At 34.7% G+C, this 17,276-nt stretch overlaps 1 protein-coding gene across 3 annotated transcripts in view; it reads right to left on the minus strand.

The window, feature by feature from the left end:
• The window catches only part of PRMT3 (protein arginine methyltransferase 3), a 123,711-nt gene that overhangs the window by 53,305 nt on the left and 53,130 nt on the right, over positions 1–17,276 (minus strand). For all 3 annotated transcript variants that reach the window (XM_077866208.1, XM_077866209.1, XM_077866210.1), the window contains one exon: positions 4,322–4,400. In XM_077866208.1, the coding sequence (XP_077722334.1) occupies positions 4,322–4,400 (79 nt within the window). The remainder of the gene's footprint in view (positions 1–4,321; positions 4,401–17,276) is intronic.

Consider the following 17,276-nt stretch of genomic DNA (forward strand, 5'->3'; position numbering starts at 1 on the left):
ATAGTGGTCATCCAAATCTTGTTTTGCCTACAGAGGAAATGTTTTTAGTATTTCTCCATTAAACGTGATACAAACTTCCAGTTGAGATAAATATACTTTATTATATAAGTTAGTGTCTATTTGTATCTTCTCATTGAAAAAAATCAAGAATGTAAACTGTATTTTGTCAAAAACTTTTGAGCATCCATATGAAGATGAGCATGATTTTATGCCTTAGCTCTAAGCCCTACTCATATGATTGATTATATAACATTTTGCTCCAATTCCCTCTTGTCTGGTGTCAATACTATGACTGCTACTTTCATTTTGGGGGATGTACTTAACTATCTTTTTTTATCCTTTTAATATTTCCAAATAATTTTGTTTTAGATGTGCCTCTATAGAGTATACAGAATTAGGGTTTTTTTTTGGTGATCCAAACTCAAATTCTTTTTTTCTCTGAGTAGGTGAGTTTAACCTATTCACATTTGTGGATACTACAAACTTTTTGGTCATACTCTACCATTTTATGTTATCTTTTCTGTATCTGTAGTTTTTGTTTTGTGTTTAAGTATTTCACTACATGGTCATTTTGACTTTTTCTAAGTATTAGTTCTATATTTAGGAAGTTTTGTGTTTTTGTTTTAGTAGCTAACTTTGTAATTACATTATAGAATACCTTTAGTTCTCTATTTTCAACACTATTTATTAATCTCCTATCATGTCTAATGATAAAATTAGTATATTTATTTATTCCTCCCCTTCCCTTTTCTCGTATTTTTTTTAAATTCAAATATGTATTGATAATATGTGCAGCAAACATTGAGGTGGTCACAGAGTTAGTACACAGCTTTAATATATTTTTTGGAAAAGTTAGAAATCAAACCCTGTCATAGTTCAATGGCCTTGAAGGTAGGAAATGGCACTTCACTTTTTTAAAATGTCACTGTTATTAAGGTTTAATTTATACGCAATAATAAAATTCACCCTTTTTGGCCTTTTCAGTGTATAATTCTATGTGATTTGACAAACACATATGCCATGTAATCACCACCACAATCAAGATATAGACAGAATTTATCACCACAAGCCTCACCACTAAATTTTAGTCAAAAATATTATTTTAATATTAACTTTGTAGTGCTAAATGTGCTTATAATTCTATTACTTGACTTGTCAGCTTTAAATGAGATTCCATGTATTCCTGCTATTAAAGATAATGCAACTCAAGTATATACACTTCTTCTCATTTGCCTTCTGCATTTTCTTTCCAAGTTTTGTAAGATGTATTATTTGACATTGTTAGGGTGTAAAGTATTTACATTCTATGTAGTCATCCTAAAACATAATTTGTTTTTGTCTTAATTTTAGTTATAAAAATATGTATAGGTCACAGAACATCATTCTTTTATGATGTTCTATTCCCTCCAATTTTTAACTTAAATTCCAGCTAGTTAACATACAATGCAATATTAGTTTTAGGTATAGAAATTTGTGATTATCACTTACTTACAACATCCCAGTGGTCATCACAAGTGCCCCTCCTTATACCCACTACTTATTTAACCCATTTGCCCACCCACAGCAAATCCTTTTCTTAGTTTTCCTCTTCATCTATAGGCTAGCTGAATGTAAAACAATATAATTACTGAACACAACTAGTGCTTAGAAAATCTAAGCTAAACATAGTAGAAGCAATCTTTAGTATATACATTTTCAGTAACTTTATAAAACTATTTTTATTAGTAGTAATAGGAGTAAATGAATACCTCCAAAATACTGCAAATATGCTTGGTGAAAACAGGGAGAACAAATATTTTGGCTATGTTTTATGAAGGACTTCCTCCATACCATTGTACATATAGTGAGACATAAATTGAACCTAAATTCACATAAAAATATCAACTGTGGTTCTTTCATGCTTCTATATGAATCTTCAATATTTTCCCTCTCTCATATTTCAGTCATTCTTTCTAAAATCTTTGCACTACTAACTACTTAAATCTTTGTCTCAGAAAAACAAAGAAAACTTTGCAACAGAAAAAACGAGCCTCTAGATGACTGATTAATATTCAATGATTAGCACTGCTTAGGCAGTTAAATGCTGACCTCTCCTCAATACACCTCCAGATTACCTCAGTGCTAGTACTAGCTTTGTAAAAATATGAAAAGAACTAGACTTAGGAGTTTCCACTTCATCCCTGGTGAGGCGAAATACTCTGCTACTCTTCCATCAACTGTAACCTCATTATGTTCATGCTGTAAGTTCTTTTTTTTTAAAGAAGATTTTATTTATTTATTCATGAGAAACACAGAGATGTGTGAGAGAGAGGCAGAGACACAGGCAGAGGGAGAAGCAGGCTCCATGCAGGGAGCCCCATGTGGGACTTGATCCCGGGATTCCAGGATCATACCCTGGGCCAAAGGCAGGGGCTAAACCGCTGAGCCACCCAGGGATCCCCCATGCTTTAAGTTCTTGATGAATTTCATCGAGAATTCAATTTAAATGTATTAAGTTGCTGTCAGTCCTTCAGTAAGATCAACGAATAGCATTCAGGGAGGTATGGAAACAGTTTCCTGAATCTTCCTTAGAACTTCAAGGCAAGAATCAGACTCAATAAAGTGCACTTTAGTAGGGAAACAAAAAAAAGGAGTACAGAAAAGAAAACAAATACTGGAATTGGCAGATCTCAGTTAAAAAAAAAACAAAACAGTCAAGGCTTGATCACTTAATATGTGTCCTCTAGGACGCCTTTGTTTCTCAAATTTAAAGGGCTGTTGTGAGGATTACAGACGTAATAATGTAAATAAAAGTATAGTATTTGGCAGCTAGTAGACAATCAACAAATGGTAGATAATATTAGTTTCAGTCATTAAGTAGAACAGTCATTTAAAAAAAACACTGCAATTATAGAAAAATATAGCCAACTTCTACAGGGTAAAGTATATTTATCTAAATTCTAGCCAGGTTCATGTCAGAGATCAGGAACACATCGTGAAATGCTTGCAAAAAATGTAGTGATAAAACAAATGAGTTATTTTGCAAAAGAAAGGCAAACCATTTAAAAGCTATTACAGAGGAATTCTATTATACTGGAGAATTTTCTGTGCTTTATGTTTTGGCCTCACTGATTTTTACCGTACCATAATTGCCAAAGTGATTTCACAGAATATGGATGGGCAGGAGGCACAACTGTGATCAAGTGCTTTATATCAGTAGTTCAAAATGTCTCATTTTCACCTACTTTTTTTACATAACAATTTTATTTTAAAGATTTTATTTATCTGTTTGAGACAGGGAGAGAGAGAACATGAGCGGAGGGGAGGGGCAGACAGAGAGGGAGAAGCCAACTCCCCACTGAGCAGGGAGCCCACTGTGGGCTGGATCCCAGGACCTGAGCTGAAGGCACTCAACTGCTCAATCGACTGAGCCACCCAGGCCCCCCCTTTACATAACAATTTTATCAACTCTACTCTGACTACAGAAACTATTTATTGATCTTGAAGCTTTGAGAAAGTGAAAGTGCAGGGAGAGGTGAATGAAGGGAGACAGATGCTATTCAATTCAGTTTTAATGATCTGATTCAATAATCTTACATGATGCTCTATGTTCCAGGAGCAGTAGAGCTTGTTGAAGAGTCAAAGATGGACAAAACATAATCCCTGCCCTGAAACTGTTTGTAGCAGATGGGTTATAAAAACACCATCTTACTCCGATATACAGAATTAACATGAGAAAGCTTTTTTATTTTTGGTGTATTTCATTTTATTGGTATCCAATAAAAATACTGATAATCCAGTATAAAAATACTGATTGGGTATGCTGCACTTTATAAACTTAGTAGAAATCAGTCACTTTTTAAAGGCTCTTATTAAATCACAGAGATGACAGATTTATATATGTAGTGAAGTCATGGAAAATTTTCCAGTGAAGTAGGTCATTTCCAACCTAGTATGAGATAACTCTACTGAACAATTAAAAAAAAAAAAAAAGGAAAAAGAAAAAAAAAATAGAGAGCTAAATGTCATAAGGATTAAAAATCAAAAGGAGTTTGTTAGATTTTGATTTCAACATCAAATAGCTTCCAAAGCTAGTACTACCATTAGTATTTTTATACAAAGCATTCTTGAAAATACCATTAACTTGGAGTCTGGCATATCTTCTATAATGTTCTACTATCAACAATATAGTAAACAACTGTCTTCAAGCTTCATCTAATGGAAACATCTTTCATTTCTATTGGGAACTTTCTCAGTCATGCATAGTTTATTTGAAATCCAAAGGTTCACTTGGTTCTGCCAGACTAAAATTACATTATTAAAACTAGAATTTTATACTCACCCGATCCTCCTTTTGCCAAGTACTTGTTCTTTGCATAAAGGACAGAATCTAACATAGATTCAAAAAGAAGAAAATAGCCCTGCATAAAAAAAAACATAAAAAAGTATTTTAGAAATATAGAATCAATATCCTCATAAGTACACCAATGTAAATATCTGGGCTACTCTTTTTATAAAAGGTGTGGTTTTTTTTGTCTCTGCCATATAATTTTCTGCAAAGTCTGAAATTACTCTTTGCATTAAATTTTCCAAGTACCCTTAAAAAATCAGGCCAGGGTATAAAATGGACCCAGAAAGTTTATTACAGTCAAATGTACTAAACCTTTTAATCTGTACTTCCACTTTCTAGACAATTGTTTCTTCCTTATTAAAAGGAAAACTGGAGACAGAAATTGCTAATGTATCCTATAACTCCCTGGAATATTGCAATATTAATCTAGACATTGGTTCTCAACCAGATTTTGCCCCCTGGAGGACATCTGGCTATATCTAATGTCATTTTTGACTGTCACAACTCAGGGGGGAGGGGGAAGGAAGGGTGCTATCCGCATCTAGTAAGGTAAAGCCAAGAGATGCTGATAAACATCCTACAAATGCACAGAAAGCTCCAAAAAAGAACTGTCCAGCCCCCAATGTTGATAGGGCTAAGGTTAAGAAACCTTAGACTAGAACATTTCTCAAAGAGCTTCCTGCCCAATGACTTTCTTTTTTGTTAAAACAAAACTAAACAAAACAAGGAAAGGAGGGAATCTTTAAGAAACACCGGATGCTTTACCCTTGTCTTGAGATTCATAACGCACATTAGCACATTAATAGTTCTGGCAAGTGTTATGGTAGAGAGGACTATGGTAAAGAGGACTAGTGAATAAATCTTAACTATATGCCACCCACTTTTTGACTATAAACCTCCTTCCCCCCCTATTTTATACCTATCAATGTCTTGCACAACTAGTGTTCTATGTTCATGAAATACACCCCTGGAGTACTCCAGATTTTAGAGACCAGTAATGAATCCTCTACCAAGAAAAGATAATCACAGGTGAAAAGAAAATTTACCACTACCGCTATCATGAGTGAGAGCTCAATGACAGCTTGAGTCAATCTTTTTCCTTCTAGAGCCTACCCCTCAACTACCCAGAGCAGCAGGAAAAGTCAAGTACTCAGCACAGTGCTTAGCACATAAAACACTTTCTTAAAGCTTAGAGTGAACCAACACGAATTCTGCCCTAATGACTGCATTCTAAATAAAAACTGTTCTCATTTACTCATTTGTTCTGTGTACAATAAACTGTTTTTACAGGATAAATAGAATACTCTATAACCACATGAACAAAGACTTTTTAAAGGGGTCTCTAGGAGAAGAAAAACCTACAAACCTGGGATGCATAATTTTCAAGAGAGATTAACAGTAGATTTATTTATTTTTTTTTAATTTTTTTTATTTTTGATTTTTTAAATTTATTTATGATAGTCGCACACACACACACACACACACACACACAGAGAGAGAGAGAGAGAGAGAGAGAGAGAGAGAGGCAGAGACATAGGCAGAGGGAGAAGCAGGCTCCATGCACCGGGAGCCCGATGTGGGATTCGATACTGGGTCTCCAGGATCACGCCCTGGGCCAAAGGCAGGCGCCAAACCGCTGCGCCACCCAGGGATCCCAACAGTAGATTTAAATGTATAGACAATTACAGCTCACAAGCTTCAATCACTTTAAAAAACCTAATTAAACTACCACTAGCAAGTCTACACTGATGTTTACCCATTCCCAGCAACACAGCAATTCAGTGAGAAGAAAATACTTGTCTACAAAAGAAAGATTTAGCAACAAAGCCCTTTTATTAATTTGTTTATAGTAGGAAAATTAAGGATTTGGTGGAAACTGTTCTTCTGGTTAGAGTATCTTAGTAGTATGTCTACTCTTACAAGTTTGTTCACTATTAATATCATCTGTATATTGAAACAACAAGGAACTTTGGAAGTCAGTAAGAAATCTTTAGCAATCTGACCTAATTCATTTAGATCTCTGCACACTACTTATAAATAAGCATTCATCTGTTGATTAAAGTGTATTTTAATTGATCCCAAGCAATTATTAAAAGAGAAATCTTTTTTTTTTTAAGATTTTTATTTATTTATTCATGAGAGACAGAGAGAGAGGCAGAGACATAGAGGGAGAAGCAGGCTCCTCACAGGGAGCCTGATGTGGGACTCGATCCCTGGACCTGGGATCATGCCCTGAGTGGAAGGCAGATGCTCACTCGCTGAGCTACCCAGGCGTCCCAAAAGAGAAGTCTTCTATCTTTTCTCAGACTAGCCAAAACTATGTATATGTGTGCACACACAAAGAAAAAAAGATCAGCTGGTAAAACATGTTAATAGATTGGGGAAAAAACAGTCCCTATTTGCAAGATTACCGCATGTTAAAACATTAAAATAAAGTTAAATTAATTCATATTTTGATACACACTAAGAATTCATTATAGTCCAGTCTTCTTTGGAAGGAGGCAAAAAAAAAATTAGTTTGTCACTGACTTGGCACTGTGTCAACAGTTTCTAATATTAACTTTCACAGCAGTTGGCAAAAAATCTAAGTGTTTTGCTTCCTATGTCTAAACTCTGTCTTACTTCCATGTACTACAAATAAACTAAAAGCCTTTCCATCAGTAATTAAAAGTAGCTCCTTCTTGGGCGGGCCGGGTGGCTCAGCAGTTTGGCGCCGCTTTTGGTCTGGGGCATGATCCTGGAGACCTGGGATGGAGTCTCACCCATGTCAGGGTTCCCTGCAAGGAGCCTGCTTCTTCCTCTGCCTGTGTCTCTGCCTCTCTCTGTCTCTCATGAATAAATAAAATCTGTAAAAAAATTTTTTTAAAAGTAGCTCCTTCTAACAACATGCTTATTTACTGTATTTATGATAGTTATTATTAGCCACCCAGAGATTAAATTGCAACATATTTTATTTTTATTTTTTATTTTTTTTAATTTAATTTAATTTTTATTTATTTATGATAGTCACACAGAGAGAGAGAGAGAGAGAGAGGCAGAGATATAGGCAGAGGGAGAAGCAGGCTCCATGCACCGGGAGCCCGATGTGGGATTTGATCCCGGGTCTCCAGGATCGCGCCCTGGGCCAAAGGCAGGCACTAAACAGCTGCGCCACCCGGGGTTCCCTGCAACATATTTTAAACTGGTGCTATGGTCGGTACTAATAGTATAGTGATGAAAAAGGTGCACTCCTGTATTTAAGTCTCAGAGGAGTGCCTTTCTCTTTCTTTTTAAAGATTTTATTTATTTGAGAGAAAGCATGAACATGGGGGGGGGAGGAGTGGAGAGTGGGGAGGAGCAGAGTATGAGGAAGAAGCAGGAACTTATTAAGAAATTTCTGAATGAATACAAGAATAAGAGTTACTAATATCACACATCATCATATTTGTTAAAATCAAACAGCACCTGCCTTTTGTTATTTTTTTGGGACAAAATAAAGCTGGTTATTTTAAGAACCTCTCCTCCTCTTATTTAAAATAGGCTCCATGGAGCCCAATGTGGGTCCTGAACTCACAACCATGAGAAGAAGATCTGCCTGAGCTGAGATCCAGAGTTGGACACTTACCCTACTGAACCACCCAGATGCCCCTAAAACTTATTTTTAAATGCTGTTTTGTTTTTTAAAATTAAAATTCTCATATAGTAGTGATAATTGTTGAGTTTTATTGTATTAAGTATCTTTACAAGGATTAACTTTTATTTCTTCTCTAAAGCACTTTGTTATTTCCATTTAACTGATAAGGAAATTAAGGTTTACAAACGTTAATTTCTTTAAAATTTATTTATGACAGTCACACACACACACACACACAGAGAGAGAGAGAGGCAGAGACACAGGCAGAGGGAGAAGCAGGCTCCATGCACCGGGAGCCTGACGTGGGGTTCAATCCCAGGTCTCCAGGATCGCGCCCTGGGCCAAAGGCAGGCGCCAAACCACTGTGCCACCCAGAGATCCCTACAAAAGTTAAATAGCTTAAAACCATAGGATTTAAAAAAACAGCTCATAATCACAAAAATAGTTGAATGACTTAGAATCTGAACCTTGGTCTTATGTATAACTACAGTCATGTTCTGAATAACTATACTATGTTGCTTCTTAAATTGATTTACTTAATTGAAAATAAGATTTAGTATTTGTATTATACCACCTTTGGAATTAAGGACTCAAATGTTCTGAAATGAAAAATTTCTCATAAAGCATATTAAACAAGATTAGAATTTATAATAGGCATATGATTCATAATATTTCAGAGTGATAGCTTAGTTTCCAACTGGCTCTTAGCCACCATCCATTATGAAAATTATCAGTTTAGAAAAACAATGCAAATATTAGAATATATGTAGAATCAATATATGACATCTGTGAGATAAATTAATACATCTAGCTTAAAATATGAGCAGATGAAGAGATTCACATATGTATTGCTGTTGTCCTTTCTCTCAACTTTCCACTTTGCTAAACTTCATTTTACTATAGGCTCCCTAAGAGATAGAATAGCCTTTCATTTCCTGGGAACTGTCCTTGGTTCTGAACCAAGTCATTTATTACTGATATCAGAAGGCGATGCTCCAAATGCCCAGCTCATCTGCAGTGTAATTCAGACTGTAATTTCACAGGCTGCTGCCTCACCTGTAGGGGTGCCATCTGGAAGAGAATTATACCCAATATTTTCTCCCATGATGCTCATGGGGCACTCTTCTTTCCAAAGTGACATTTACTTTTTAAAATTAAAATTTTCATTTATACTTCAAAAATTAATTACTACAAAAGGAACACATTGGATCAAATCAGGGACAGAGACATTAACATTACTCATTGAAATGGGAACCTTATTTTTAAAATGTCTTCTCATATCTTCTTGGACTAAATTAATGATAAAAGATTAATGATAAATGATACCTTCAGTATAAGGTTTTCCCTATTTTTTATTTTTATTTATTTATTTTTAATTTTTAAAATTTTTTTTTTAAATTTATGATAGTCATACAGAGAGAGAGAGAGAGAGAGGCAGAGACACAGGCAGAGGGAGAAGCAGGCTCCATGCACCGGGAGCCCGATGTGGGATTCGATCCTGGGTCTCCAGGATCACGCCCTGGGCCAAAGGTAGGCGCCAGACTGCTGCACCACCCAGGGATCCCTATTTTATTTTTAGTATGAATAAGTGAGTTACTGATATACTCTCAGGCAGAATTAATGAGTCAAAAAAGAGGCAGAAGAGAGTTACAAATAAAAAGAGTGACAAATACTCGATAATTGAATTTATATAAAGATAAAAATAAAAGATTACTTCTAACAAATAAGCAAGGCTACAAAATCTAAACCCAATTTTTAGTATATTTCTGAAGCATAAGTATTTCATGATAGTTTTTTCCAATACTACTCTCAATTCTGTAAAATTTACTGTAGATATAACTGATCAGGACTACTAGTTAGTAGTTAGTTGTTAGTTGAAAACAATACGTTTTAAGAAAAAAATACAAATAAATGTAGATTTGTTTACTAATACCCTTTAGGAGTGAATCTATGAATTAAGATCTTCACAATCTTCCTTGTAGAAATCATACTCGACGAATTCCATGTAATTTCCAGTTTTGGTTATTTTAAAAAAGAATCTAAAGGTATCTTGCCAAGTGGAGAATCTCTGAATTCTTTAATCCTCTGCTTCCCAATTCTAGTCTGTCACGAATGTTTTACTCACTACTTTATTCAACAAGTATCTTTTTTATGATCTTGTTCAACAGTCTATGTTAATATTAACTGATAATATATAAAGAAGCAGGGAAACAAACACAATAAGCTCTTGGTAAACATATAACTATTAGGAGCAAAAGAGGAGCAGCACACCAAAGGTAATTTATCAGCTTTAAGTGTTTAGTCATTGAATCCTGCATATTATAAAGAAAGAATGCAGAACATCATCAATTCGATGAATTAAATGCAGACTGGTTAAGGAAGTATCTATTGTATATATCTATTGTATATCTGTGTGACAAAACATATTTTCAATGATGACATCTTTTAAGGAAAATCTTCCTTGATGTCTCATACTAGGTCAGGGGTCCTTTATAATATGACCTTATTTAGAAGTTATTATCAATGCATATAAATAAGAACTTTAAAGCAGGGTTTCTCAACCATGGCACTACTGATATTTGGGCCAGATAGTATTTTATTGTAGAGGCAATCCTGTTCATTGTATGATGTTCAGCACTACCCCTGGCTTCTACCTACCAAAGGCCACCAGCACTCTTTCTCATCCCTAATTCATCCCTAACTGCCTGCTGTAGAAACCTAAGATGTTTCCAGACATTTCCCAATGCCCAAATATCCCTAAGGTGGGCGAAACTGGATGCCCTTCGCCACTGAAAACCACTGCTCTAGAGATATCAAAAAAGTACTTAGATAAGCATTTTCTCCTAATCTACAGTGCTCTTCGCTAAAAATGTACAAAACTTTAGTTTTTACAGGATATCATGTAACCTCTATTTTACCATTATATTTATTATAGCCGTATACGCTGAAAACCTGAACTGTATAGTTTTCTCAATGATTCCCCAGTCTATCCCTTGACTCTTTCAACTTAAAATGTGCCAGTACTAATGAATGTGATAATGAAGTTACTGAGATTTTAAAAACTGTAAAATCCTTTTGGGTAAGGTACTTTCTTACTGACAGTTCTACAATGACTGAGACATATTACAATTACATACTTGGTAAGGTCCTTGAGATATCAAGCAACAAGAATACCTGTATACTTTGCATTTATTTACTATAGACTGGGTAAGAAAAAAATACATGTAAATGTACACACACAAAGACATCTTTTCAATGTTTCACATTTTTGGCTAAGATAAATTTCTTTAAAGCAGGATTTCTGGATTAAAGGACATGCACATTTAAGATTTTGATCCGTTATCATTAAACTGCCTTAGAACGACTGACAATTTTTATTCCCACAACTGTCTAAGGAAATTAAAATTCAGAACCTCTGCTCATCTAAAAACATAAAAAGAATTAAAAAGTCAGAGTCTGGGGATCCCTGGGTGGCGCAGCGGTTTGGCGCCTGCCTTTGGCCCAGGGCACGATCCTGGAGACCCAGGATCGAATCCCACATCGGGCTCCCGGTGCATGGAGCCTGCTTCTCCCTCTGCCTGTGTCTCTGCGCCTCTCTCTCTCTCTCTGTGACTATCATAAATAAATAAAAATTAAAAAAAAATAAAAAATAAAAAAAATAAAAAATAAAAAGTCAGAGTCTGAAAAGATCTCAAACACACACCTATCTTTACCTCCCACAAAGAATAGTCATTAAGAAAACACAGGCAATCCAAAGGAAAATGGACAAAGAATTATACAGAATTACTTCACAAATCAGGAAATCCAAAGAGCCAATAATCACATATAGAGATGGTGAACTTCACTAGTAATTCAAACACAAATAGAAAGTACTACTGACTAGTGGAGTGGCTAGTCATACAATGTCCAGCGCTGACAAGTCTATGGAACAATAAAGAAAAATTTTACTACTTTGGAGAAGTTTGGCATTATCTAGTAAAGCACAAGAGCAGCACACCTTGTTATCTGGCAATTCTAATTCTAAATACAGATGTAGAAAAGCATGCTTAAGTGTAACAGTATACATGTACCTGTATATGACAGCACTATTATTTGTCATGGTAAAAGAACTAGAAATGATCCAGTGTCCACCAAGTACAGAATAATCAACACAACAGAATATACAGAAATGAACAGAATCTACACAATAGAATATACAGAAATGAAGATGAACAAATTATCCACACTGGCAATATTGATGAATGTTATAAACATGACTTAGTGAAGTATGCAAAAAGTTATTTCTTTACACAAAAAGATACTTAGGTTTTGATTACATTTATATAAATATCAAAAACTGGAAAATACAAACTATACTGGTTTGGAATGTAAATTTAAGTGGCAAAAACATACAGAAAGCATGTGAATGATTACTACAGAGGTCAGAAGAGTGGTAACCTCTCTGTGGTCAGAAAGAAGTTCTAATAGAATAAAAAGATGTTAAGAGATATTTGAAAAGATATATAAGAAAGACATTTGAAGGCGAAGGTAGTATATACAGATATCTGAGAAAGTTGAAAAGATACTTGACAGCTGCTTTCTATATTTTGATACAGGTGTTCATTATATAACTATTTCTTACACTGTGTCTATAAGTTTATGCAATCTTCTGTGCATGTTATATTTCATAACTTATTAAAGGGAAGATTTACATTAATTATTATGTAACATGCAATAGTCTAGGAGAAGGCAAAAGGAACACACACTCCAATCTGTTTATAAATGTTTAGAACATGTCTGGAATAGTACAGAATTAATTAGAAAAATGGTAAAGTAGAGTAAAGGACCAAAAATAGTATCAGGGACAAAGAACAATAATGATAAAGAAGCCAAACTATCAGTAACATGTAACAATTCTAATGTGCATGCACCTAACAACCACATAAAACTATCTGAAGCAAAAACTGACAGAATCAAATGAGAAACAACTCCCGAACTATAGGTAGAAACTGCATTATTCTTCTTTTAATAGTTAATAGAACAGGTAGACTTAAAGTAATAAACACTTAAAAGATCTGAGTCATATTATCAACCAATTTGACTCAATTGACAATTATGTGACAGCAATTCAACAATAGCAGAATACACATTCATTTATATGATGAATGTGGAACATTTCAACAAAACAGAACCATATTCTGGACCATGAAACAAATGTGAACAAATTTAATGTAGTGACAACATATACAGTATGTCCTATGATATCGATCAAATTAAACCATAAATCAGTAACAGAAAGATACCAAAAAAAATTCCAAATGCTTAGAAATTAAACACACTTCTAAATAATTCACTCATCAAAGCAGAGATTACAGAGTAATATTTGGAGTTCAATGAAAAATTTGTGGGATGCACCTACAGTAGTCCTAACAGGAATTAAAAGAGATGAAAAAAGCAAGACGCAGAATACACAAAATATGCGCTTACCCTACATTAAATACAAGGGAGGGGCTTGTCATCTACGTTGTTCACTGCTTATCCTGCCTAGAATAGCATCAGGAACACAGCAGCCACACTATATTTGTTAAATAAATGAATGAATGTTGTAAGGGTTAGAGATACATAACTTATAATGTTTCAGAGGAAGGATACACTAGAAATGGGTAACAGATTTTGTTGGAAATTCAGTGTAGGTCCTGAGTGGTAGGGTAAAGACAAGATGAAATTTGCAATCCTGTGTATTATTATATAGTCAAAAAGCAATTAATAAAACTTTACGTGTATATAATAAATATTTGCTAGAACAGCTCCTATTTCATTATTATTTCACTTGATCATTACCTTCCATGTAAGAAGAATGAAAATAATAGTAGTAGCTACCATATATTAAGCAACTATTATGTGCTTGCTACTCCTGCAAAACTATTTCCTCTTCTTTTAAGATTTTATTTATTTCTTCATGAAAGACACAGATAGAGAGAGAGGCAGAGACATAGGCAGAGGAGAAGCTGGCTCCATGAAGGAAGCCTGATGTGGGACTCGATCCCGGGGCCCCAGGATCACACGCCCTGAGCCAAAGGCAGATGCTCAACCACTGAGCCACTCAGGTGTCCCCTTCCTTCTTCTTATATCTTACAACAAGTTCTCACTTTTTTTAGAAAATTATTTTTTTAAGATATTATTTATTTATTCATGAGAGACAGAGACAGAGAGAGAGAGAGAGAGGGGCAGAGACACAGGCAGAGGGAGAAGCAGGCTCCATGCCGGGCGCCCAATGCAGGACTGGATCCTGGGACTCCAGGATCACGCCCTGGGCCAAAGGCAGGCGCTAAACTGCAGAGCTACCCAGGGATCCCCAAGTTCTCACTTTTTAATGCCATGGACTTTTGGAGAACTTAACAGCACAGGATAGAATTCCTTCTGCAAATTCTTCTAAAGTCTGAAAAACTTCTATCAGTTTAAAAGTCTATCCTCCACTAGATGGCACTCTCACTTAATGAACAGAAGACTGACAGTCAAATTGGTTCTTTTCTTCAAACTGCAACAAACGGTCCAATAAGGAAGCCTATCAAAGCTCAGTTGGCTGAGTGTCTGATTCTTCATTTCATCTCAGGTCAAGATCTCAGGGCTGTGAGATGGAGCCCCACAGCAGGCTTCAGACTCACTGGGGAGTCTGTTTGAGATTCCTTCCCGCTCCCTCTTCCTTTGCTCCTCCCTCTGCTTATGCACCCCCGCCCCTCAATAAATACATAAATCTTAAAAAAAAAAAAAAAAAAAGGCAACTGAATCATCTCAAGATCTTTCCAAATGTATATACAGGTCTTACTCCAGAGTTACAGAACAGGTTCCAAGGATAAGGGCATGAAATGCAATATTAATTTTTTACTTTTTAAAAAGACTTTATCCAACATGTGGCTCAAACTCACAACCCTGAGATTGAGTTGCATGCTCTACAAACTAAGCCAGCCAAGTTCTCAATGAATATTAATTTTTAAAACCGTGTTCCCAATCTCCAGTTGAAAAAAATCATTAATTGTAATTAGTCTACTTTAAAAATTACAACTAAAGCATTAGCTAGCACTTTTGTTTAAGAGAATTATATTAGAGTACATACACACACACATATATCAATGTATAAAGTATGCTAACCGTTGTGTAACATAAGAGTGAAAATATAAATACATATATATCTAATATTTTTAAATAAAAGCTTAAAAAAAGGTGATCTATTCAACTAAGGAACAAAAGAAATGGAATCACATCATTTCTTCAAAATTATAACACAAAATTAAACAAATAAAAAAGCAATATCCCTTTAAGAACAAGGAAATAAATCTGATTGAATGTCAAATTGGTTACCTAACCAGTGAAAAGAATTACTCCAAAAATGAATTTCAAACACAGTATTTAGACTGTGCATTTCCCATGAGATATATTCTAGAACAATAAAAACTACAAAGAAATCTTCAACTGCATTTAGAAGCCTTATTGTTAGTAGTAAAGGTGGTATAAAATTTGGGAAACTACCTTAAGGAATTACATGATAAAGCAAATAAGTAATTAGCATTATCTTAGGATAATGCTATAAAGAAATACAAATATAAAATTAAAAACTTTAAGTAAAAATTCCATAATCTTAATTTGGAAAAATCAGTATAAGCTCATAATTTTTCATATTAAAAAATAGCTACATTGGTCCACTAAAAAAAAAAAATACATACAAGCAATGACATTCCAATGACAATTCATTACTCTGAAAATGGCAATAGAAAATATTGAGATTTTATTCTATTTTTCCTATTCAAACTATAGTTCATAACCAAATATTTGATGAGAGAAAGTATTTCTGGAATAATTTCAGCTAATGAATAGAGAATAAATGGTACATGTAGAATATCACAATTTTGCAACTTTTAATGAAATAATGAATCCAAGAAATTATTTTCAATGGCTTCTAAAACCTTCGGGTAGGTTTTTTTGTTTTTTTTTTAAGATTTTATTTATTTGAGAGACAGCAAGATCAGGAGGGAGTTGGGGGAGGGAGAGGGAGAAGCAGATTCCCCACTGACCAGGGAACCCAATGTGGGCCTCGATCCCAGGGCCCTGGGATCATGACCTGAGCCAAAAGCAGATGCTTAACCAAACTGAGCCACTCAGGTGCCCCTAAAACCATTGAGTAGGTTTACAATAAATAGATTAGGCTGACAACTCCAGAAGCCACTGATCAACCTTAACATAAAAGAAAGACAACCAGACACCCGAGTCCGTTGATTCAATGCAACAGAAAATAACCACCACTGCCCCCCCATGAAGTATTCTGAGGGGAAAAACAACTTTAATTTGTTAAACCTCTATTTGTGGACCCTAGACTTCTGGTTTACAAAAAGTATAGGGGATAGAAAAACAAGTTAAATGACACCATGAGAATGCCATCATTAAAATCTAGAATGTAGAAAATTCTACAGGACAACTGACCCAGTTCCTTCAAAGAATGGTACAAAGAAAAAAAAAAAGGAGGTGAACCTATAGACGATAGATTTTAGACTAGATAGCAAAGCATGATCCATAACAACAAAAATTGATAAATTGGACTTGATTAAAACTAAAAACTTTCACCTTGTGAAAGACCTTGTTAAGGGGACTGGCTATAGCTTGGAAAAAATATCTGCAAACCACATATCCAATACAGAACTAGTAAAAAAGAACTATCAAACTCAGCAGTAAATAAACCAATTAGAAACTGAGCAAAGAACACAGACATTTTACCGAAGATACAGAAGGAAAATATACATATGAAAAGATATTTAACATCATTATCCATTAGGAAAATGCAAATTAAAATCACAATGAGATATCACTGCACACTTATCAGGATAGAATCAATAAAAAATAGTGACAATATACAACGGTGGCAAGAATGTAGATGGATGTTGCCAGTGGAACAGTTACACACGGCTGTAAGAATATAAAATACTACAGCGCCTCTGGAAAGAGTATGCCAGTTCCTTATGGAACTAAACATGCAATTACCATATGACTAGCTACGGGGCTATGTATATCTGAGAGAAATGAAAACTGATGTTTACACAAAATTATACACACAAATGTTCATATAGCTTTATTTGTAATAGCTCCAAACTGGATATTCTTCAAAAGTGAAATGGTTAAAATAACTTTGGTATATCCATCCCATGGAATACTACTGAGAAATAAGGGAGAGACTATTAATATGTACAATAATTTGGATGAATCTCCAGGGAAAGTGAAAAAAGTCAATCCAAAAAGGTCACACACTGTACAATTCCATCTCATTCTTGAAATGACAAAATTATACAAATTGAAAAAAGATTAGCG

This window comes from Canis aureus, chromosome 23, assembly GCF_053574225.1.
Source record: "Canis aureus isolate CA01 chromosome 23, VMU_Caureus_v.1.0, whole genome shotgun sequence".
Lineage (NCBI taxonomy): Eukaryota > Metazoa > Chordata > Mammalia > Carnivora > Canidae > Canis > Canis aureus.